Source organism: Ochotona curzoniae, unplaced genomic scaffold, assembly GCF_017591425.1.
Source record: "Ochotona curzoniae isolate NIBS_2020 unplaced genomic scaffold, NIBS_Ocur_1.0 contig_3520, whole genome shotgun sequence".
Lineage (NCBI taxonomy): Eukaryota > Metazoa > Chordata > Mammalia > Lagomorpha > Ochotonidae > Ochotona > Ochotona curzoniae.
This window is the reverse complement of record NW_024465894.1, coordinates 4,025,476-4,048,610: the sequence shown is the minus strand read 5'-3', so window position 1 is coordinate 4,048,610 and position 23,135 is coordinate 4,025,476. Positions and strand designations below refer to the sequence as shown.

The 23,135-nt window shown below is 49.9% G+C and overlaps 1 protein-coding gene across 1 annotated transcript in view; it reads left to right on the top strand.

Moving 5' to 3' along the window:
- The first annotated feature begins 5,686 nt into the window (after positions 1–5,686).
- Positions 5,687–23,135, top strand: part of PTPN1 (protein tyrosine phosphatase non-receptor type 1) — a 54,467-nt gene continuing 37,018 nt past the window's right edge. Inside the window, exon 1 of the mRNA XM_040981319.1 lies at positions 5,687–5,888. Within this exon, the coding sequence (XP_040837253.1) occupies positions 5,826–5,888 (63 nt within the window). The 5' untranslated portion in view covers positions 5,687–5,825. The remainder of the gene's footprint in view (positions 5,889–23,135) is intronic.

Genomic DNA, 23,135 nt, shown 5'->3' with positions numbered 1-23,135 from the left:
AGGTGGCTGCAATAGCCAGAGCTGAGACGATCTGAAGGCAGGAGCCTAGAGCTTCCTCTAGATCTCCCAGGCAGTGCAGGGTCCCAAAGCTTTGGGTCATCCTCAACTGCTTTCCCCGGCCATAAGCAGGGACCTGAATGGGAAGTGGAGCAGCCAGGATACAAACCAGCATGCATATGGGATCCCAGCAGATGCAGGGCAAAGATTTTAGCCACTAGGCTATTGCCCTGTGCCCCATTGGCGAATTTGAAAATGCCCACCTCCCAGTTCAAAATAAATGAATCAGCAGAACTCCCTATTCAAAACTCATTCAGACTTTCAGGGACAATGAGAGCAGGGCACACTACACTATGTGTTGTGCGCTGTATGAGCACTCAGCTTGTATGTACATCCACCAAGCTGCCCTGCTTACCTCCAGCAGCAGCAGGACAGGGGAACAAAAAGATGTAAGACAGCAGATGGCAACATATATTATGAAAACATCTGGGGACAGAATGGTAGCTTCCTTGTTCCACTCAGTGGCCTGCATGGCTGTATTGGTAACTGCCAATGTACTGAGCACTGGCCTTGAACTACCAAGTTGAGTGCTTCATGCACACCATTTTCTTTAACCATCAGGACTCTGCCTCTTATAGAAGATGGAAAATGGAAGAGGACCAGAGAAGGTAAGCAACTTGCCCAAGGGTACAGAGCCTGAGTCAGCCAGACTCCCACACCACATCAGACCACTGTGAAACAACCAAATTCTCCCCACCTCCCAACTACAACCTTGCAAACTGGAGCATGGGGAAGTGGCCTGGCCTCTGGGGGCCCTCCCTGACTTCTTCTTTGCTGGAAGCAAGGACCAGCCATGGTTTCCAACCTTGAGTTCAACTTCCCCCCTTGAGCCTTCCCCCACATCTCTGACGGTCCCTTCTCAGAACACATGTGACTCCCCTAGTCCCTGCTTCCCCCATAACTTCACCACTACCTTCCATCGGGAAGTTGCTCTTGTGAGACAGTCAGCTTGGGATGATATTTATGGCTTTATTTTTGGTTTCTTTTTAATGACTTACAGTCTGCATTGCTCTTGGCAGACGGTAGGAGGAAGCTGGGGCGAATAGAAGCCCCATGGGGACAGCAGGGAGGGGGTTCCAGGTGGCCAGCCTTCCTGCACGTTCGAAAGTGCCGTGGGACTCACACAGGTGTAGAATTTCAAAATCAGAAGCAGCATGCAGAAGGAAACTAGGTTCAAACTTTGGCTCCTCTATCTCTATGTGAGCATGGGTGAGCAGCTCAGCTGCCATGTGCTAGGACTCCAACAGGAGTCAGTGCAGGCCACATGGCCTTCAGCAGTAACCTTTACCATGGACAACCTTGCTGTCAGTTTCAGAGTTCATGGGAGTTCTTGGAGGAAGTTGACAGTGTCATGACTGAGAACTTGCACCTTCAGATCCCCAGCCTATGTCTAAATTTCTCTTCCCTTATAGAGTAGGACTGCAGTTAAGTGATTCCCTCTTCCCAGCCTCCGTTACTCACTGGTCAGAGTCCTCCCTGGACAGAGATGAGCTCAGAGACAGCAGTGGGACCTCCCTTAGCCAATGGGACTCAAGGTCCAGATGAGTGGTGGGACCGGTGGGAAGAAGCAGCTGTGAGTGGTTTAGGTCTGAGTGGTCCTGGCAATCAGCTGCTGGGAGACCAAGTCTTCCTGCCACTGTGGGGAGCTCCTGAACTTCACCATGTCTTCAGCAAGTCACCTTTGTGCATCCCAGGTTCACAAGCCAATAAACTCCCTGCTCTGCAAAAGCCATGGCCAACTGGGTTTTCCTCATTGGAAAGTGTCCAGCCTGCAGGCTCCCACCAGCAGAGGCAACTGGCCCTGCGCATGAATACCAATGAGCCACAGACCATGGGCTGGAAAGCTCTGATGCCCCACCAGCCTGCCAGCCCTCTGTAATGGGTGCTCACCGACCTCACCTAAACAGCCAGCCACTCCTCTGTAAAACAGGTCAACACCAGGCTTGCACCTGTGGGCTGTGACACAGCCAACACTGTCAACTAACACTGTTCATGGCTGTGGGTCCTGTGGGTCGAGCACTCTGGGCCTTGGCATCATCCTGTGAGTGATTCCACCTTGGGGGTGTCTGTGGCTACCCCAAATGAGCCAGCCAGTCACGATGCCCAATTCTATGAGAGGAGAGTAGGTGTGAACTTCAGAAGGAAAAGGTCACCTTTCCTGGTTCTGTGTCCCCAGGAGCAGACAGAGGGAGTTGGATGACCTTGAGGACTCTTGGCTGCTTGAGTCTTTGAGGTGAGGAGAAGCCCTGTCAGCTCAGTTTCTGGAGCCTTGTGGGAGGTGGGGGGCTCTCATGGGCATGACCTGCTGCTCAAGGAAGACAGCACTGAAGCACACCAGCTTGGTCATGTGTCCTCAGGGGGTTTACAGTTGGCAGCAGAGACAGTAGAAAATGCACATGCAACAAGCAGACACCAGGAGACCTGCCTGGCAACACGAGGGACACACCAAGAAGTAGAGATGCAGGGCACTGTGGATGGGGGCAAGCTCAAAGAGGGCTTCTCCGAGGAAGTGACGTTTCACCAGACACCACCCAGTGTGGGTCCTGTGCTGCCTTCGAGGGAAAAGACTGCAACAAGGAGGTGACCTGGAAACACACTGACATTGCCAAGCCCAGAGCCAGAGATTGGCTGCAGGTCCAATAAACAGCCATGCCCTCCATTGACAACCCGTAGGATATTTTTCAAAGTTTAATGGGTCATTGATCTGTAGTGCTGACTTCCTTCTCCATTAGCCAAATCCATGCAGGAGAGGTCGGAGTAGCCGTTTGAGGCCTGCCCGCCAGGAAAGGGCTTTCACCATCATGACAGAGGCCCATTTGTTTTTTCCTCATGGGTCACTACTAATAGATGCCCAAGCCAGCACTGTCCCCTTGCTGGGGGATCCCAGGGTGCAGCTTGTTCCAGCCTTGACCTCAACAGGATCAGTGGGACTTGGCAGCAGAGTCCAGCATCCCAGAGGACCCTGGCACCTGTAGCCCCTCCTCCTGACCTGACAGCAGGTGATGGAACACAGGGAAAAAAGCTGAGGGTGGGAGTTTGGCACAGTAGGTAAGACACTACGTGGGATGCCCACATACCCTCTCCCGAGTTCCTGGGCAAGTCCCGGCTCCTCCAGTGCCACCAGCTTCCTGCTAATGGGCACTCCGGCAGGCAGCAGGAGATAGCTCAAGAACCACACTGAGTTACTGGTTCCTAGCTTCAGCCTGGCCTAGTCCCAACTGCTACGAGCATTTGAGGAGTGAACTAGCAGATGGAAGATATTTCTCTCCCTCCCTGTCTCTCACATAAAATTAACATGAATGAAGATCTAAAAAGTTGAGGTCCCTAATATCAGACAATCTCATAAGGGTGGAGTAAAAAACGAGGCTGCAGGTACTGATACTGTGGCATGGTGGATAAAGCTGCTGCCTGCAGTACCAGCATCCCCTATGGACACTGGTTCGAGTCCTAGCTGCCTTCTGTCCAATTCAGCTCCCTACTAATATGCCTGAGAAAGCAGCAGAAGATGGCCCAGGTGCATGGGCCCCTACACCGATGTGGGAAACCCAGAAGATCCTGGCTCCTGTCTTCAGCCTGGCCCAACCCCAGCCATTGTGGTCATCTAGGGAGTGAACTGTAGACAGCAGATCTCTCTGTCTCTCCCTCTCTCAGTAAATCTGCCTTTCAAATGAATAAATAAATCAAACAACATCTCCCTCTGGCTGCTGTTAGGTGAACAATGGATGTAAAGGTCAGTTAGCTGGAACTTAAATTGGGGGTTTCATTCATAACATTTGTAAACAAGGTTTCATACTCTGTAGTCTTAATACACAATATCTGTGAGCTGACTGTGAGAAGGGTTTCCGCAGAGCTAACTACCTTAATGATCTCACGCTGAGATCATCAGGATTACCTGGAATTGCCCGGTCCATCTGGTTTAGGGTGGGCCCTAATGCCAGCAACAGGTGTCCCTCTAAGAGTGGGGCAGAGGGAGATTAGACAGATGGAAATGAGGAACCACACAGAGCAGGAGGCTGCAGCAGGGCGGGGCCACCACAGCTGCCGCCTCCGAGCTGGGGGACGGAGCACTTCTCCCCAACCCCACAGGGAGAAGGCTTGTGGACACCTTCGGACTCTTGGCTCCAAGAACTGTTGAGAGAATACATTCTGCCATTCGTGGTCATTCATGAAAGCAGCCCAAGGAACCAGTATAACCACTGAACAGCCCAAACCTGATCCTGGCTTGAGTCTTCCCCCCCCCCCGGCTGAGGGTGGCCCCAAAGGCTGAGCTGGTCACTGGTGGCACTTGGGCTCTGGATGGGCACCACATCTATTTACTCATTCAGCTCTGTGTACTGCTTGCTCCACCCAAGCACTCCAAGCAAACCAGCACTCAGAGAACCCAAGGGCCTCAAAGAGCCCTGGGGTCAATCAGGCAGCTGTCTGGTGCCGGGCTCCCACACTTTTCGGCTCTCCCTGGGGGACACTCAGTTTCAAAGGATACCTCCTGGGAATCCATTTACCTACCCACCTGCTATAGTTAGAAAGTCTGTAACTTAGGAGGGTTACAGATCAATCTTCTCACATTTTCATGAGAGATGGGGATTTCTATTAGGGAGAGAGGAGAGGCACAGAGCTTAGCTCGGCTTGCACGAGGCTGCACCCCTAGGACCCAGCAGAGGTAGTCTGGGGACCCATGCAGCAGGTCCCAACGCTAAGTCTTATCCCATCCCCGAGAAATCAGGTTATAATCCTGGTTTCCCTGCCAGTTTTCGGGGGCCACGCTTACCCTTCTGTGTCTCACTTCCCCCCAAAAGGCAAACGGCCTGCCTGTGGCAGAGGGTCGCTGTGGAGATGAAAGCAGAGCAGCATTCTGGGAGCGCCAGGCCCCAGCGCTCAACAACTGAGCTGGAATGCGACCTATAATACCAGGCAGCTGCTAGGCACCGACTGGCTGGCCAGGAGAGCAGGGGCCTCCACAAGCTCCTCGCCACCAGCTAGGCGCAGATGTGGCTGGTCTACACTGGAGCCAAACCCCTCTGCCCCTGTGTGAATGCGAATTAGCTGGGATTGCTTGGGGGCAGGCAGGCAGGTTCCAAATGCTTGGGAGGCAGGTCCTGGGGGTTCAGGTGATTTTCAGGAGCCCCACAGTTTGCTTTGACACTGTAAGCCTGAAAATCGTCCCCCTACACACACGCACACACAAGACCCACCCATTAGCTCCTGCGGTGCCCTAATGGCAGACGCTACCTTGGCCAGGCCCGGTGAGTCAAAGGCGAGGGGTGGCTGGTGGCGGCCCTCTACTCTAAGCCGGGGCGCTCGCGTGGCGGGAAGGTCCCGCACTCTGTCACAGCCGCTTCGCCGCAGCCCCGACTCCCAGAGCCGACCTGCCCTCCGGAGCCCACGCGCCAAGGGCGGGGCCGCCGGGTTGCCAGGCAACGGGCGCGCGCGCCCCGCCCGAACCCGGTCGCCCAGGCCCAAGGGCTGAGGCCGCTTCCCGGAGCACCTCCCCCGGGCTCCGCCCCGCGGAAGTGCTGGCTGACATCCTCGAGCGCTGATTGGCCGTGTCGCGGCGAGGGCGGGGTCCGCGACGGGCGCTGTGCGTACTTCCGGTTGCCGGGTTGACATGAAGAAGCAGCGGCGTCGAGGGCGGCGGTAGCGGCGCGAGTCGCGGGGTGCGGCGGGCCTGGGGCTGGAGAGCGCGACGGCGGCCTAGAGAGGCAGACGGCGGCAGCGGGCCGAGCGGGAGGAGGAGGAGGGAGGAGGCGCGGCAGCCGCCCTGGCCCGGCATGGAGATGGAAAAGGAGTTCGAGCAGATCGACAAGGCCGGGAGCTGGGCGGCCATTTACCAGGTGGGGGAGCGCCCCAGAGCACGCAGGCCCTTCGCTGGGGCCGCCTGGACGTCCCCCTCGGGGCCCGGGAACCGCGTCCTAGCTCGCGATCTCACCCTCTGTCTTCACCCTTCGGCTTGAGGATTCGATCCTTCAGGGGCACGGGTCGTCCCCCCACCCCCACCCCATCCCCGATCCGTTCTCTTTGTCCCTCGCCCCCCCCCTCCAGTCCCCAGTGGGTATGCGTCTCGACCGGATGCCACAGCCCCTCCACCTACCTACCTCCTCTGCTCCTGCTCGGGCGGAGCGCGGACCCCTGGCACGCCGCCCCCGCCTCCTGACGGGTCCCCCCTCTTTGTCTCCCGGGGTCTGGATGGGCCACCCCTGCTGCTAGATGTCCTTTCTTTGTCTCCCCCCACCCCGGAGAGGGAGGGGAAGGGTGACCGCCCCCCTCGCTCCGCTGCGTTTCCTCTCTCCCGGGTCTCCGTGTACGTGGTGTCCCTACTGCCTGATAGCCCCCTTCCCCCGTCCCCGTTCATTCATTTGTGGGATAGCAGTTGGCGTGCCCGTCATCGCATGCTAGGAGCCCGCCCAGGCCCTGGGGTTGGGAGTGTTTGTCGAGTAGGGCAGGCGGGGACCCCCACCCCCCACAACCACCCTGGAACAGGGCAGCCTAGCGCAGACGCGAGTCATTTGACAAGTGCATGGAAACGGGTGGCTGCCCGGCTGGCCAGCTGCCTCGGAGCCGGGGCTGGGGGAGTGCTGTCCGGGAGACACTAGCTCTGTGAGGTTCTGGAGGAGCGGCAGCGGGGCTGGGGCACTTCCTCCCTGCCTGCACACCTGAGACGCACCCCCCATCCCCACCATAGCATCTCTCCCCAGGGAGTGTCATTGGTGGTGGCTGAGATGATCTTTGTCTCGGTAGGGTTATTCATATTATCTCTAAAAACATCAGCTTAAAAACACCAAGGCCTTCCTTCCCGAGCAGTCAAATCCTCTCCCTCTGCCCTCCACCGTTAAATGTCATTGCGGGGGCGGTGAGGATGAGCCCTAACCACGCCAGACTTGTCCCTGGTGTGGAAAGATCTGTTTCCTTGTGTGCAGGCTGAAGGCAGCCTTGGCTGTTTGCAGCTTCCACGCTGGAGCACTGAAATCTATTTTGAGCTCCGCTTGAAAAGGAAAAAGCTTTAAGCAGTTCTTTGGTATGCTCGACTCACAAAAACCTTTTGTGTGTGTGGGGAGGGCAGCCTGCTTCAAAGCCTGTTTGCTAGGATGCTTTTTGCTTGCACTCTAAGGAATAGTAGCTCCTAATAGACTAACATTTATAGTGACTACAACCCAAGTATGACTGCTGCGTGTACAAAACTTGCATTCCAAGTCTGGTCTTGGGGGATTCATTGAATTACTCCCACCATCAGCTTTGAGAATGTGGTCAGACCTTCGGCATTGGATTTTAGTGCTGCAGGGTCTGAAGTGGCTTTAAAGGGAAAAGCATATAGCTCAACATGAGTGGGGGGCTTTAGAGGGCCTCCATGCCAACTGACCAAGTTGGCAGCAAATTGATAGTATGAAGTGCCTGGTTATATTTAATTTCTTACAGTTTTAGACCAAACTGGGCTGACCTGACCATACGCATCACAAAGCGGTGTTATGTGTGCTGTTAGCATGGAGCGAGTGGGTCCTCGGGTGTTATGGACTTCTTTCTGGCACACTCCTACCCCACAAGTGGGTCAGACGTTGATCGAATGTATTGTCTTCTGATCTGAAAAGAACCGTCATTGTGGGTTTTTCTCACCTCTTCTGTGGAGATATTTTTCTTTTCTAAGATCAAAATCAGAAGCTCTTTTGAAGGGTAAAAGTTACTGTCGTACTACTGTGGTATTTTTAAAAACAGAGTTCACGTGACTTCAAGTCCAAAGTAGCTCATTTTCCAAGATGTGTGTCAGTTTTACCAAAACCATTGTTTATATTTTTTCAAGATTTCAGAGATGTTTTTATGATTCGTAGGACACAGAAGTTTAAAGATTCATAATGTTTTGTAGTAGGTGGAACTGAGGGCAACCTGAGAGTGGTATCTTGAGTTTGTCTTGTCTGTTGTGGTAAGAAAGATCATATGTAATTTTTACTTACCACTTTGTAAAAAAAAAAAAAAGGCAATGTAGTGATTCCCTTTTACCCTCTAATTAGAGCAGAAAGATGCAAAGACTTGGAAAACAAATGGGACAGAACGAAGAAGGTAGAGGACTGGTGCCGAGTGTCGGGTGGCTTAGCAAGCCAGTGTCTGAGGCCAAGATTGTGCTAGCTGGGTTTGAGGGAGTGAGCAGAACCGCGTTGTAAATCTTTGATGCTTAGAATTGGCCTGGGTCCCTAGGGAGCCAGCTTTGATGGCTTTGTAGGTGGCATTAGAAACTGCTATTTATTCAGTGTCTGAGTTGCTGTGCTAGAGAACCAGGGTGAGAGGAGGGAGTCTTGCGGGAGGGAGGGGACAGACCAGTAGGTGGGCTGCCCTCCATCAGCCCCACAGGATTTGGCCAGGTTCGCACTGCTTCTCTTGTCTAAATGCTTGGATTCTCTGACCCTGTTTTCTGCCTCTCAGTGTGAATGATTTGATTGTTTCAGATAAAGGAGATTACAACAATAGATTGTGACTTGAAGGCAAGATTTATTCCATGTTAGAGGCAGGCTTTGTAAAATGGGCCACTCTTCCAATTGACATTTGTTTTTGTAAACGGGTTGCGTTTTGAAATACGGTCTCATGCCTGAATAGGTTAAGACTGTGTTATAACAATAATTCCACTAAAATTCCTTCCTGCTATATCCAGCTTAGGTTAGTATATTCCAAGAAGATGAATATTGAAGCTTCCCAGTATTGTTTGTTTAAATGCCATTCTCTTCAGGGGGAAGAAAAGAAAACTTGCATTTTGGGCAGAGGAGAAAGATCTATAAACTATGACTCATTATACTTAACAGCAACAAATAAAGCAGACAAACGGAAATGACATGAAAAGATTGGGAGGCCCTAGTCATCCTCAGTGACCCATTAGATCTCAATGTTCTCCTTTAGCCCTGGTTTGAGCACACTGCATTTAGGTCTCTGATCACCACTTTGTAAATGGCATGAAGGCCTTTGTAGTTGAGAGGACCAATGCTAAATGACCTGGGAGCATAAGCCGACTTAGTGGCGGGAAGAGCCTTTTGCTGTCATTGTTTGACGTCCTGGTGTATTTATAGCAATACTTCTTGAGCACTTTGGGAAGGAAACAGGCCATCAGGTGGTTCGGGGCAGAGAGCGGTTCCAGCTGCCAGCTGTCTGCCCTGGGAGTCCTGTGCCCCTCTTGGTGTTTTGTGTTTCAGCATGAATACCTCCTCAAAACCTCTAACAAAAAATTCCGGGTGTCCATCAAGCTTCCTGATAGGAGTGGCTAAGAACTTTCCTGTGGAAGCCTCCCAGGCTATCAACCATGGAAACAATTGCCTGTCCTGTGTCTTTCTTTCCCTTTCTCTTTATTTAAGAGTGGCCTGTTTCCTGGACTTTTAGGGGGCAGATTCCCTTGTACAGTGTTGAATCTGTGCGGCAGGATTTTTGACTGCAGCTCCTTCTGCCGAGGACCCCCTGAGCCGTGCAATGTCCTACACCGTTTGGCATCTCTTCCCCCAGGGTTTATGTTTGTTCACTGCAGGTAATGACTAATACTGGCAGCGACTGCCCATGTTGTGTCCCCTTAAGGCTACTTGTGATAAGGAAAGTTGGGGCGAATTCTAGCTAGCTCATCATCTCCCAAGTGAAATAGTTGGGCTACAGCCGTGTGTTGTGCAGGTTCTGAATGTCCAGGGGGCTGAGGATTTGGGAGTAGGACAGGATTCTCTTTACTACTTATCATTGGTTGCTCGCCGTGGTGTCCTGACTTCCACTCCTGTGGTCCACATTCTCAGATTTTGCCTATGTAAGGCTATGGTTGTAGCTTCACAGTACAGCAGTGAGTGAAACCAGTTACCATTCAGTGTATTGCCTCAATAGTCCCCACATTCCTCTTCCTCAGTGTTCAAAGGGACTTCAGAAAGTTCATGGAAAATGGAATTCAAAGGTTAAGTTTGTTTTTGGTGCAAAAAAAAAAATCTAAATCCATGCATATGAAGGATCTTCAAAACACTCCTGAAAGTACATATTATGAAAAGGTTATGCACAGATTTCAGATATTGTTTGTACCCAAATGTTTTCATTCCATTTTCCATGAACTGGAGGCAGACGTCTTTTGAAGCCCTGCCCCGATTGTAGCTGCTGCCTCTTAGCCCAGGGTTGTCTCCTCCAGACCTCAAGCTCCCTCACGTTACCTGCTCCATGTCCTCCCTCATCTTGAATTCCTGTGCCCCTGGCACAGAGCCAGTGCCTGGTGCACGTGGAGGTAGAATTGGCTGCCCATGTGTGGCTAGCCTGACAGTGTGAAGATGCACAGGTGGGGAGTGGTAGATAGAAGTGGCCAGGCTCATTTTGGTACCAACAGCAGAGGCCACTCTGGCAAAACCCCATTGCATTTGGAGCGCTGGCCCCAGGAGGTAATTTGGTATTGCTGACTCTGGTGGCTTTGGAAGAAAGCCTTGAATGATGACCAGAAGTTGATCCCATCAGTCCATTTCACAGCAGCTTTAAATTTAACAAGAACTCTTTCCCTGGCCTGAAGGCAAACTGAACAGCAACTTGGAGGGCATGGTCTGTCTCTGTCCTCACAAGCTTTCTTTAAGAGGGAATTTGCTCATAGTTGGTTCATCAAATGCTTTTTTATTGTGGGATATGAAATATGGCTCTCCATAAAGTAGCTCATATTACAAAGTTTGATGCTTTTGGAACTTTGCATGGTAAAGGTAACGCTTGTTTGACCTTTGATCAGACCCCCGTAAGGATCCAAAGAGTAGCTTAACTTTTGCTTTTTCTGGGGTCTTCAGCCATGACCTAACGGTGCCAGATGGGTCTTTTTCTTCCTTTGGCTCCAGTCTCTTCACTAGTAAAAAACACTCCTGGACAAACTGGTCATTAAGTTCATGGCAAGTCATAAACGTCCTCAAAGCACTCACAAAGGTAATTTGAAATTCCTGGAATCCTTCTTGTAAAACTACAGTGGTGACTCAATTTTGTAAGGTATAGGTAGGTACAGTTAGGCTTTAAGAGTGTAGAGGAATTTGGTAATGATTCAAAAGAAATGAGTCTTTTTTTCCCTAAGAGGCATTAAACATTCTAAATAAATAGAGCTCATTCGATTTAGTAATGTGGGAACATGAGTGGCCCTGACACACCAGTCAGGCTTGCAGTTTTTCTCTAACTAGCAATTGGGTGGTTTTTCCTGTAAAAGATAGAGGAACTGATTCTTGAGAACTTACAGAAGATTCAGCCCCAGCTAGGTACATGAAGGGGTAGCTGCCCTTTATGTTGTAATTTTAGAAAGATGCTTACGTGTAACCTAGGCTTCATTTGAATAATATGAGAGTTGACACGTCGGCCATGGCGAAGGAGAAAGTACCCAAGTGCCCAGGGTTCCCGCAGCATGGGGCTGTGTTTTATATGGCCTTCCCAGGCTACTAGCCGCTGCCCAGCATGTAATCATGAGTTTGTGGATTTTGAACGTCTGCAAAAACTGGAAACAAGCCCATTTCACATGGATGGGACCCCCCTCCCCAACACCAGTAAAGAGATTAGCCCCCTTGTTTATTGATAATGGCGTAAATCACACAGCGGACAAAATAGTAGTATGAAAAGGATCTTTTTAATTTGTGGCAGTTCTGAAAGCTGCCCGATGGCAATTGGAGCTAGTGTTCCCAGAAGTCAGCTTCGTGATCCGAGTAAACATAGCTTATCAACAAGGCGACACTCCCGGCCTGCGTTCTCTGGGAGATGTATGTCTTCCTCGCCTGCCCTAGACAAGCGCTGCCAGGAAGCTCTCAGTCCTCAGCCAGGGCTGACCACTCATGGACAGCTAATGTCTGGGTCCAGCTGAGCTTGTGTGCCCGGCTCCCTGCCGTGTACTTCGCAAGTGTCTTTGTGGAGGCTGAGCTAGGTCTTTCAGAGATGAAAAAGGAAAAACCCCAGCTGTGTTTGTGGCTTTTGTGGGTGGGCAGCACCACTAACAGAGATGAGCATAGCAAAACTAGGTTTCCAAAATTGTCGTTGAAAATTTTGTTAGTGATCAGAGAAGGGAAATACTGTTCCATGTTTCTGTTGTGAAACGTTTTTTCCTCTGCCTCCCCCTCCCCCCTTTCTTAATGGATCGCTTACTGGCACATCACTTTTCATTGAAGAATCTTATTTACAAATTGCCACAGCTTAGCTATTTTTTATTCTCATGGGTACTGGTTACTCAGAGGATTATAGCTATTGCCGACTGCTTACAGGAAAGTGAGCAGCAAGTAATGACTGCAAGTTCTCTTAGGAACATGGGTTACTTGAAAATGGCTAAGGATGAGATCACATCTGGCTGTGACTTCACTCAGTAGAACAAATAAGTGAGCTGCATTTAGTGTAACACAGTGAAGTAGCTTCCAGTTCTCAGGGCCGCTGCATGCTCACACTGTTAAGTTTATCTCTGGCAGATTCTGTGCTATTTGACTATTCACATAGTCAGGATGGAATTTGTTTCTGTAAGGATGGAGGCAAAATATTACACTCATGACTACCTTGTGCAGAGAGAAGGCCTGGAAGAAAATATCTGGAGGTCTTTATGAGGGCAGAGTGTTTTGTTTATGTTTCTGTGTTATTGTTTGGCTCTGTTGCTTTTGTCCTGATTGGAACTGAGTTTTAATACACCTTGAATTCAGCATGTTACTAGTGTTTTCCACTACCTAGACATCACCCCCCTCTGGTGTCTGGTGTCTGTTGGGTCATCCCTGAGTGGCATCAGAAGTTGCATTAAAGGCCCCAGGCCAAAATCTAGAGAATTCTCTAGTGTGGTATAGCCACACCTCAGAACCAGCTGGTCCACATGGCTCTGGAACATTCCTAGAAAACCCAAGTACCCATAATGCTATGCTATGCTTTTTAAAATTTGTTGTGTTCATTAAAAAAGATTTGAAAATCAGAGGCAAGGGAGGAATAAATCATTCATCAGTTGGTTCATTCCCTAGATGGCTTCAGTGGCCTAAGTTGGGTTACAGACCGAAGCCAGGAGACTGGGACTCCATCTGGATCTCTCATGTGGGTGACAGATATCTACGTACTTGGGCCATCGTCCACTGCCTTCCCAGGTGCATTAGCAGGGAGCTGGATTGGAAGTGGAGCAGCAGGACTTGAACTGGCACTCTCAAGTGGGATGCTGACATTGCAAGTAGCAGCTGAACCTGTGACACCATAATGCTGGCCTGGATGCTGGGCCCCTTGTGCACCTATCACAGTCCCGTTTCTCAGCGTTTCTGAATAGTCCTTCATGCCCTCTGGGTTTTTTCAAAAAATTAATCCTGGAAATACTGGTCCATTAGCAGTATTTTATTTAGTCTATACGCACTGCCAAAACCTACCCAGGGCTGCTGCCTCTCCTTGTGTGTCAGCCTGGAGGAAGTGCATGCAGGGGACGTCCTGAAAGGTCCACAGTGGCACTTGGTGGGTTCTGAACTCATCCTTAGTCACTTGTGTTTATCCTTGGTGAGCTTCAGTTTTCCTCAGCAAACTTACCACAAAGCAAATCAAAACATGATTATCATGCAGAAAGAATTCCTTTCAAAGTAGCTGAAGACTAGCAAACCTAATGCCTTTATTTTGTTTTTATCATAACTGCATGATTGTCAGCCAAGCCTCTGTTTGCACTCCTTCCACTACAGCGAAAAAAAAAATTTTTTTTAAAGATTTACTTAGTTTTGTTGGAAAGTCAGATATACAGAGAGGAGAAGATATGGAGAGGAAGATCTTCTGTCCATTGATTCACTCCCCAACTGGCCACAATGACAGAAGTTAAGCCGGTCTGAAAGCAGGAGCCAAGAGCCCCTTCTGGTTCTTCCATGCGGGTGCAGGGTCCCAATGCTTTGGATCATCCTTGACTGCTTTCCCAGGCCACAAGCAGGAAGCTGGATGGGAAGTGGGCCTGCCAGTATTAGAACTGGTGCCTGTATGGGATGCTGGCTTTTCTGTTTCTCTGCAGACTTGGTGTGCTGGAGATTTCATTTTCAAGTCTGAATTGAGCAGCACCAGTGGGTGGAGCCTTCAGTGGTTTGAAGTGGGGTTGGCCCCCATCAGTGTGAGAGGCAGCTGGAGACAAACTGGGCAACCGCCAGCCTTGATCTGCACTTTGAGGAGGCGGTTGCCTTTGTCACCGCTTGAGAGCTGCACCTCTGTACTGGCCCCCACTGGGCCTGTGCTTGCCTGTGGACCTGCCTTTAAGTTGATACTGTCATTATGCCAAGTTTGTTTAGAAAGGAAAAAGGATCTGTGCAAAGTTAGAGGAATCACTTGGCATCACACCTGCTGCTGAAAATGCCTTTCTGTTGGAGTTGTAGGTTGATGATAAGGAAATGATAAGAATGTTAGGTTATTGTGGTTGGAGCTAATTTTAGTCTCCTGCTCACAGCTTGCTTTATGGCCTTTGCCATTAACACATGCTTTCTAGAAAGACAGATTTTTAATTTAGGACACAATCTGTTGTTGGCTACGTTGCAAAAAAGTTTTCTCCATTCTTTGAAGTTGGACAGTGTGAAGCATAGTAGCATGACTTTAAACCGTGGATTCTTTTGCGTAATGACATTTCTACTTCTCCAAAGTAAAGTGCATTCTTTCACAAAGGTTTGGAACTTCTACTCAAGGTCAGTAGTTAAAGGGCACGTTATTGGAGGGTTTTGCAAAGATCATGACTAGGGCTTGTGTTGTGGTAAGGCCACTGCTCACAATGGGTACAGGTTCAAGTCCTGACTGCTCCATTTCTCATCTAGCTCCCTCCACTCCCTGCCACCCATTGTGGAGACTTGGATGGAGCACCTAGATCCTACCTGGCCCAGCTCTGGCTGTTGCAGCCATCTGGGGAGCAAACCAGCTTATGAAAGATCTCTCTCCTTCCTTCTCTGTCCCCTTTCTCTGTAACCCTGCCTTTCAAATTAACAAATAAATCTTTTTTAAAGAACTAACATGATTGCTAAGCACCGAGACAAGGCTTCACTGTGGCTGTGTAGGAGCAGTCCCCAGCCCTGTTCCCTTAGCTGATGGAGCATTTGCCCTTAAGGGCAGGCATCTATATCTACTGGTGATACTAATTAGCTTTTTACAGAGTGATTGTGTTTCCAAATCTTAATCCTATGTTGTCCCCCCACCACTCAGCAGCAGCCGCCCCAGGCATACGTGTCTGGGGCTCTGGGGTGTCCTGCGGAGTGGAACACTCAGGAGGCCGGAGCTCAGGGTTGCAGTGTGCCAGGGACCATGTGCAGAATCTGTAAACTGCTCTTGAGACCACATGGCCCTAGACACAGCCAGGAGCCAGCATTAAGCATTAAGCTGCGAGGGTGGGACGACCTTTTGGGGAAAATTGGGGCTTTGTGTTTTGCTCGTGCTGTATTTGGTTCCATTGATTCTGCTTATCTAAAAGTAGGACAGAACTTGAAAATTTCATGTGAACTCAAAATTGTTTAAGAAGCACATTATTATGTCTTTTTGAATAGTAAAATGCCCTGTGAGGGCATAAAGCAGCTTATATTAGAAAAGGACTGAATGCATGAATACTTTTTCCTTTGAAATTCTTATGTCTAAAGAGGATTATTAGGTTGTAACTGGACCAGAATCCCCCAATCAAAGGGGAAGTGCACAGTCTGCCTTTGTTCCATCCTTGTTCAGGATCAAATCCACTGGAAGCTAACAGTTGCTGCTTCTCTCTTGTGCCTCAGGCCCTGTGCAAAGTGCTTTCCAGGTAACTCCATTTATTACATCCCACCAACTGAGCCGTGGTAGCAGGCAGTGTCTTGGGATACAGTTAGGTCAACACCTTAGTCTTCTCTCACCAGGTTCCCCTCAACCCCTCCCAAAGCCAGCTCCACAACAATGCTGTGGCCGAGGGGCATTGCAGCAGCTGGCAGACATGCGACCCACTGCAGCGAGGGCTGAGGGAATGTTCCAGGTCTCCTGGACTTCTAGGACAGATGGAGAGATTGTCATTTTTTACCTTTGCCCAGATTGGCCACCCAGTCATTTTGCTTGATCCATACAGTGGTTTTTTTTTTTTTTTCCCTTAAGGAGTTGAATTTTATGTCTTTGATTATAAATCCGAAGGTGTCACATATAAACCTGACCTTGTGATCTTTCTGGAAAAATCCACCTCACACTCTGAGCATACACTGACAGTGTGCTGCCATGGTCTAGTTTGTCTGCAGTGGCCATGCATGTGTCCCGGAGTTGGCCAAACGTCTGGCAGTGAGCAGCACTGTCTACACTGAGTGTACCCACTGCCCGTCCCTTGAAGGCACCTGAGTTTTCACCCATACTGCCAGCTGGATTTTTCCATCAAACTTAATGTTAGGACTCATTTGCAGAGCCAATGTGATATTCAAGTCTTGTAAGTGATAGGTGTGCTGTCATCAGATAAAATCAAGGAAAACAGTAAGAAGTTGGTGGCTGAGGGGATGCCCTTAACCCGTGAAACCCAGGAGCTCATTAGCAGGCATTGCTTTCTTCTTGCCCTTCCCGTTTTCCTCTTTAGCACCCATTTACTATTTTGAGGAAGTTAAAAGCCACTTCGTGGGTTTTTTCCCCCACCTTGGGAAATGAGTGTGACCCTATTTTTGTCCCATGTTGAGTTATTTCCACGAACTATGTTTTGACCATCTTGGAAGTTCAATTGTTGAACCCTTTGGGAATTGACAAACCAAGTAACATGCACAGATATGCTTGCTTGGAAAAATGTGAGAAGTGGTGTTTTAAATGCCTTGCTTTATAACGTTGGGAATGATGCCTTTTGTCATCTGATGAGCCCCTGGTGAGACTGACGGTCTCTCCACTTCATCCTCAACGCCAAGGAATAAAGCTAGCAATCATTGCGATGAAAAGAATAGGTCTAGAGGAATTGGGGAACGGGGTTAAAGGTCCCTATAATCCTGTTCGCCAACAACAGTGCATGCTATGTTTATAAGGTGGGCTTTCTCTTTGATCCTTCTTGAACTTCTGTTACTCCAAGGGTTGGGTTGTACCTGACAGTTTAGGATGAACACTAGATAAAATTTGTTACCACTGTAAAGCAGTCGAGGACAGAACCAGCGCTGTGCTTGAGTATGTGAAAGCATAACTAGTTTATACTTTTATTTATTTTATTATTATTTGAGAGGCAGAGAGACAGACAGATGGCGCTCCCACTCACTAATATACCTCTCAGGCGCCCGTGATGACTGGGGCTAGCTTGGACCAAAGCCCTGGGTGGCAGGGGCTCACCTATTTAACTCATCACCTGCTGCTGCCCAGGGGCTGGGATCAGGGGCCAGAGCTAATACTGCAGACCAGCTGCTCCAGTATGGAATGCCGGCGTGCTGACTGCTAGGCACATGGCTGCCCCTTTGCTTTTCCTTTGTGTGTTTCTGAATTTAAAATTGACTACTAAAGACTAGCTTCTCCATGAACTGTTGTATCCATCTGTTCCATTTTTCTTTCGTTCTAGAGTGAAGTCTTTCAGGCTGAGTTGGGCTCATTGTGTCTGTCATTCAACAGACACACACATGGGCGATTAGTCCCCAGTGCTAGGCCCCAGCCTCGGCAGTGGTGGCAGCAGCAGGGATAAGTGGTGACAAGACAAGCTCAGCCCCTGCCCTTAAGAGGTAACGTGAGCACATGGCTGGGGCGAGCTGATCCTAGCTCAGAGTGAGTGGCAGGCCTCTGGTAGACCTTGGCCTCCAGCCACTGTGGCTACCCAGGATCGTTAGCAGCCCCCAAGAGATGGGCTAGTTCCTAAAGATAAGGTCCAGGCGGGGGTGAGAGGTCAGGGAGTCTCTCGTCTCCAGTGCGGAGTTTTCTCCTCACCCTCTGTTCCTGCTACGTGCCTTGTGGTCATAGTGCCCTTTCTGGTTCTCTTTGCTCCAGATCCTCCTTTCTCCCTGCTGCCCCCTCCCGCCCTGTTCGTGTGTGTGTCTTTTCTCCCCCATATTTGTACATATATCAATGTGTGTATATATAGTTTCCCCTCCTCGTCTGTTCTCTCTGCCATCACTCTGTCATTCCCTCTCACTTAAACAGCTTCTGAAGCCTCCCAAAGGGGTGCTGTAGTGGAGGTCCTTCCTGGTCTCGCCCTCAGGACACTGTGTAACAAGAGCCCCCTTCACATGGGCGTCCTCTCCACACTGCCCTGGCACTGCTAGCCCTGAGTGCCTGGGCAGTGCAGCAGGCACTGAAGCCACATGAAGCCTTTATGCAGATAAATTTCAGTCTGTGCAAATGGCAGCCTTACCATCTACATTACCATGTAGAGGTTTATGGAAGAATCTTTATATTTCAGTCTGCCTCGCTAAGGACAGACTGAAAATCCAGGGCTGTCCTCCTGGTCTGTAGCTGATTTTGAAGGAAACTAAAGGGCTCATCTGTTCCTTGTGAATTTTACGGGGTATCTCTAGTGATGCTGACCCATTTATCCAGCTGTGTGATCTAATTATTAAGTTCTTAGTACACAGCCAGCTTTGTTTGAATGATTCTTTCAAGTCAGGTACCTTGTAAAGTAACTGTACTGGTAATTATCCCTTTTAAATGGCCAAGTGATAGGTATTTAAGATTTAGACATTTTAGCACTTTGGATATTACAAGCTTTGAGACATTTACAGTTAAACATAAAAATTATCTGAAGTAATTCTGAACCACTTAACAGATTGTTGCCTGTTTACCACTTATGTTTATTAAGCTCAGTGTTTGCCATATAGAGGCATTCAGAAACAGGTGATAGCAAGGCATTAAAGGCACAGAAACAACTGTGCTTTTTCTCCTGTTTCTGGCTGTGAAGGTTTTGTGTAGAAGTGCCCCCCCCCCCCTTAATGGCCGTTGATCAATAATCGCCTATGGGACTGCTACAGGGCCAAGTTCCCTGCAGGTAGACATCAGGAGGGAGCTGGGTGGCTTTGCTTTGATTAGGAGGAGAGGAGGTCGTGGTGGTAGGCGTGGTTTCCCTGTCATCAGGTGGATTGCATAGCAAGGCCCTTCTGGGCCAGCTCTCGCAAGGGAGGTCACTATTGCGAGAAGGGGATGGATTTGAGGAAAGCATCCTTTGTGGAAACCCAGACACTGCAACCGTGCTTGACCATGCTTGGTCCTCCCAGTTGCTGAGGAGGATGGAAACACTTGGGGTGGGGGGACATTTAGGAGTGTGAGTGCTTGTGTATTTTAGGATTCCATCCAGCTTTCCTGGTGACAGTTTGCCATAATTGAGAAACTGTCCACTTGCTTGGGTCTGCCAGTTGTGCTTTATATGGGCATCACTTTCTACTGCTCTGTATGTACCTGGCTCACTTACCTGCCTTCTATTCCAAGGCAGCTGCACCCCAAGACTATGTCTGTGGGCTCCCCTCACAGCCCCTCACAACTTGGGAACTTTGTCCCTCCTCTTGCTGGCCCTGGAATTCCGCCTGCCTCTGAAATACTGTGAACTCAGACCTTCCAGTCCCCGTCCCAGGCTTCTGTGCTTCCGCAGTCCCTCACTTGCTAATTCCCGCTCCCGGGCTGCCTTCCTCCATCCAGATGCCAGCTGGTCCTCTGGCCCGGCCTCTCCCTGCCCTCACTTCTTTCCCTGGGCAGCGAAGACCAGCTGCTTCCCTAAGTGCTGTAGCTCAGGCCTCAGCCAGGTACCTGCCCTCCTCAAGTGGGCCCAGACTCCTCTGGCATGGAGGGGCCGCACAGCGTTGCCACTGGAGCTGCTCGAAGTGTAGGCTCGTGCATGGCTCTGCTCCTGGTTGGCTTACGCCACTCCTGGTCTCATGCAGCTTCAGATGCTTCCAGCCATGGGTTGGCAGCTCATCTGCTGCCCTTTGTGTCTAATTTGTCTCTGAGAGAAAGGAGCTTTCGAGGGCCTCCAAGCAGCATGTGTGCTCCCTGTTGGAGGCTCCTGCCTTGCCAGTTAGTACTGTTCTCCTTGTCCTCGCTGCCCAGCAGGCCTGCTGCGCTCTCCTGATGCTCTGCCCAGCCTCTGCCTAGGATTTGCTTCTCTGGTCAGAACTGTTGAACTCAGCAGATCACTGTGCCCATTTGTCACCCCCAGTCACCCCTTGACCTATGGAAGTTAAACCCTGCCAAGTAGCTGGAGCAGTTCTTTCTTTGCTTGTTTATTTTTGTAAAAGAGAATTAACAGAGAGAGGGGGAGAGACAGAGAAATCTTTGATCTGTCAGTTCACTTCCCAAATGATCACAAAGGCCTGGGCTGGGCCAGGCCACATCATGGAGCTTTAGCAGGATCTCACAAGGGTGGCAGAGAAATAAGCATTTGGGCCGTCTTCCATTTCTTTCCCAAAAATATTAGTGGGGCGTTGGATCAGAAGTAGAACTTGAGCCAGTGTCCATATGGAATGCTAGCATTGCAGGAGGTGGCTTTACCCACTATACCATGGCGGTCCCTGGAACAGTCTGTGTGATAAGATGACTGTAACTTCCTTTTTGCTGATCCAGTGGATGTGTTACATCCTTAATTTAGTGCCATTTAACATGTTGACCTCTACTTGAGTATTGTCTTCATGGTTTCAATGACTCTCCTGTTTCCTGTTCCTTGTCTTCTGTGTCTCCTCCTCTGGTTAGTCCCTGGTCTCACTGGCTCAGGGCTGTCTTGTCCTTCCTCAGCCGGGGCAGTTCCTCAAGGCTTTGCCCCAGCTGGGCCTTTCCTCTGACCCTGTGTTCTTGCTGAGCTGCCCATCTACTCCCCAGGAAGTCGTGCTGGCCTGGGGTGCAGTGGGTGCTCACACTCTGCTCTTGGCCTGCCTGGAGCCTTGTGGGGTCCCTCTCTGCCAGGAGCATTCGCCTCCTACCTAACCCATGCACGTTGTTTTTCCACTCCCCTCTCTGACGTCTTTCTGGATGCTTTCTCATAGCATCCAGAGTTCCCTCTCAGAGCAGCACCTTGTGTGGTTGTATGGTGATTTATTCTCACTGTTGCACAGCTCCATCTTTCTGTACCTGTTGCTGAGTAACCTGTCAGGTCATCAGTGGGCCTGCTTTTCCTTCTGTCATTTGTGCCCATAGAGCCTAGTGTACAGTGCCTCCCATCTAGAAGGTGTCCCGTGAGTAGTCCCCAAGTCAGTGGACGAGCTGTACCCTTTAGCGGGTTCTTGAATTGGGAATTAGCAGTAGGGAGGCTGTGAGCTGTGTGCCACTGTACCTCCACTCCTTAGGTGATTTTCTCTGCGTGACATGTCCTTTGCTGTGAGGTGAGAAGCTCTTTCTGAGCCAGAACAGGATGGAATACTTGATGTGTCCCCACCTGCAGGGCCTTGTGTGTAGTTGGGCTTGCTTCTGGAGGCTGGGCCCTGCAGACTGATGCATGGCAGAATTGTGGAGCTGAGTCTCATTCACAGCCAGTTCTTGTCCACGCAGGGTCCTCTAGTGGGGCTGGCCCCTTGCTGTGCCCGGCCACCCTGCCCTGAGGGGCACATCCTGGCCGTGGAAGAAGAATGCCAGTGGGATGAGTGTCTTCCTCATCCTGCCCTAACAGGCGCAGGTGCTGGGGCTGGCCCGTGCTGACAGGAAGGGGAGGCATTTATTACAAGCCAGAGAGCTGTCAACTTGCAGAAAGCAAAGCTCTTGTTAGCATATGATTTTATGGTTGGTTTGTTAGTCTTGTTTAAAAATACAACTGGACGCACACGGGAAGGGCAGGGTAAAAAGATGGTCATTTTCCCTACAGAATTTGCCTTCAAAGTTTCATTTGTGTGGTATTTTCTGAGATTTTGATCTTGCTAAAAGGTTCATGGCAGAAATTCTGGGCAGTAAAGCCTTCGTTTCTGAGGCTAAATCCTTGTTTCTTTTGGTAACTTGTGGGTCTCCCGGACCAGGAGGAAGTGAAAATAAACCGAAGAGCCGTCCATGTGACCTGTCTTGACTGGGTGAGGTGGGCATTAGAGCTGCAGCCAGAGGGCATGCCAGTTCTTGTGAACTGGGAGATATAAAATCAGCTTGCCTTCGTGTTCCATTGACTTTTTTTTTTTGAGCTTATCTTTTTTGACTAAAATTTTCTTATGTAATGCAGTTTAGAACCAAGGCACATTACCTTTTCTGTGTTAGTGGGGACACACCTGGGAAGAACGTGTTGAAGGGGTCATGTCCAGCGTGCCCTGGGGTCCCCCAGCAGCCCGGCAATGCTCCTCAGAGCTACTGGGTTTAAAGGGAACACACGCCTCTGCCTGTGGCTGCCCCTGCCCAACCAAGCCGTGCCTGAACCCCTGGTGATCCTTACTGAGTGGCTGCAGCTAGAAGCATGCCTGTTATCCCAAAGGAAGGGCAGAGGTAAAACAAAGGAGAACCAAAGCTTTCAGAACAGAGCTGTTGGCAGCAGTCCTGGAAAAGCTGCCGTATGGCTGATGGGAGTAGAGCCTCCGTCACCCAGCTAGGCCGCCTGCAGACTTGTTGAGGCTCTCTGTGATCCCCCAGAGTCCCCACTCAACGTCATACTTTTTATCTTACTGTCTGTCCTGTTTTGCCCTGTCCTTGCCTGCTTCCTTACCATCTTCTCCACCCATGGCCACCACAACTACCAGTAGCAATTACTGATTGGGGGAGGGGTGGAGAGAAGGGCTTGGAGTTGCTTTCCTTTAAAGATACAGGGTAAGTAGTATCAGCACCCCCATGTGTACCATGTCACAATAATTGCTTGCAGGGCACAGCTTGTGCTGTTGAATCTGTCATGGTCCAACCAATGCCAGTTGAGGGCAGATGGTAAGAGCAAGTGCTTAACCAGGTTGGGAGATGGCAAAAAGCAGCAACAAAGTCTTTATGATAGCTTGTGAAATAGCACAGCATCCACTTGCTACAAAATCAGCAAGTTTGTTTGATTTTAAATATCCTTGGATGCTCTGCTTTAAATCTAGAAGCCTTTAAGTCTGGTGTCATGGAGTACCTGGCTCGTGAGGCTCAGAGTCATGTTCAGATGGACTTTTTTTTTTTTTTTGCGTGACATGGAGTCAAAATGGTAATCAAGCTTCAAAGCACAGACAGTCCCCATTGCACAAATGCATTAGTTATGCTTCATGGGTTTGAAAGGTGGCTGTCTGGGACTCTGGGTGTATTTTTCTGTAGAATCAGTGTTGCAAGTGGTGGTCAGGTTCCAGGGTAGCGCTAGAAACTGTATAGTGTGCAGTATGCCTCCCGTC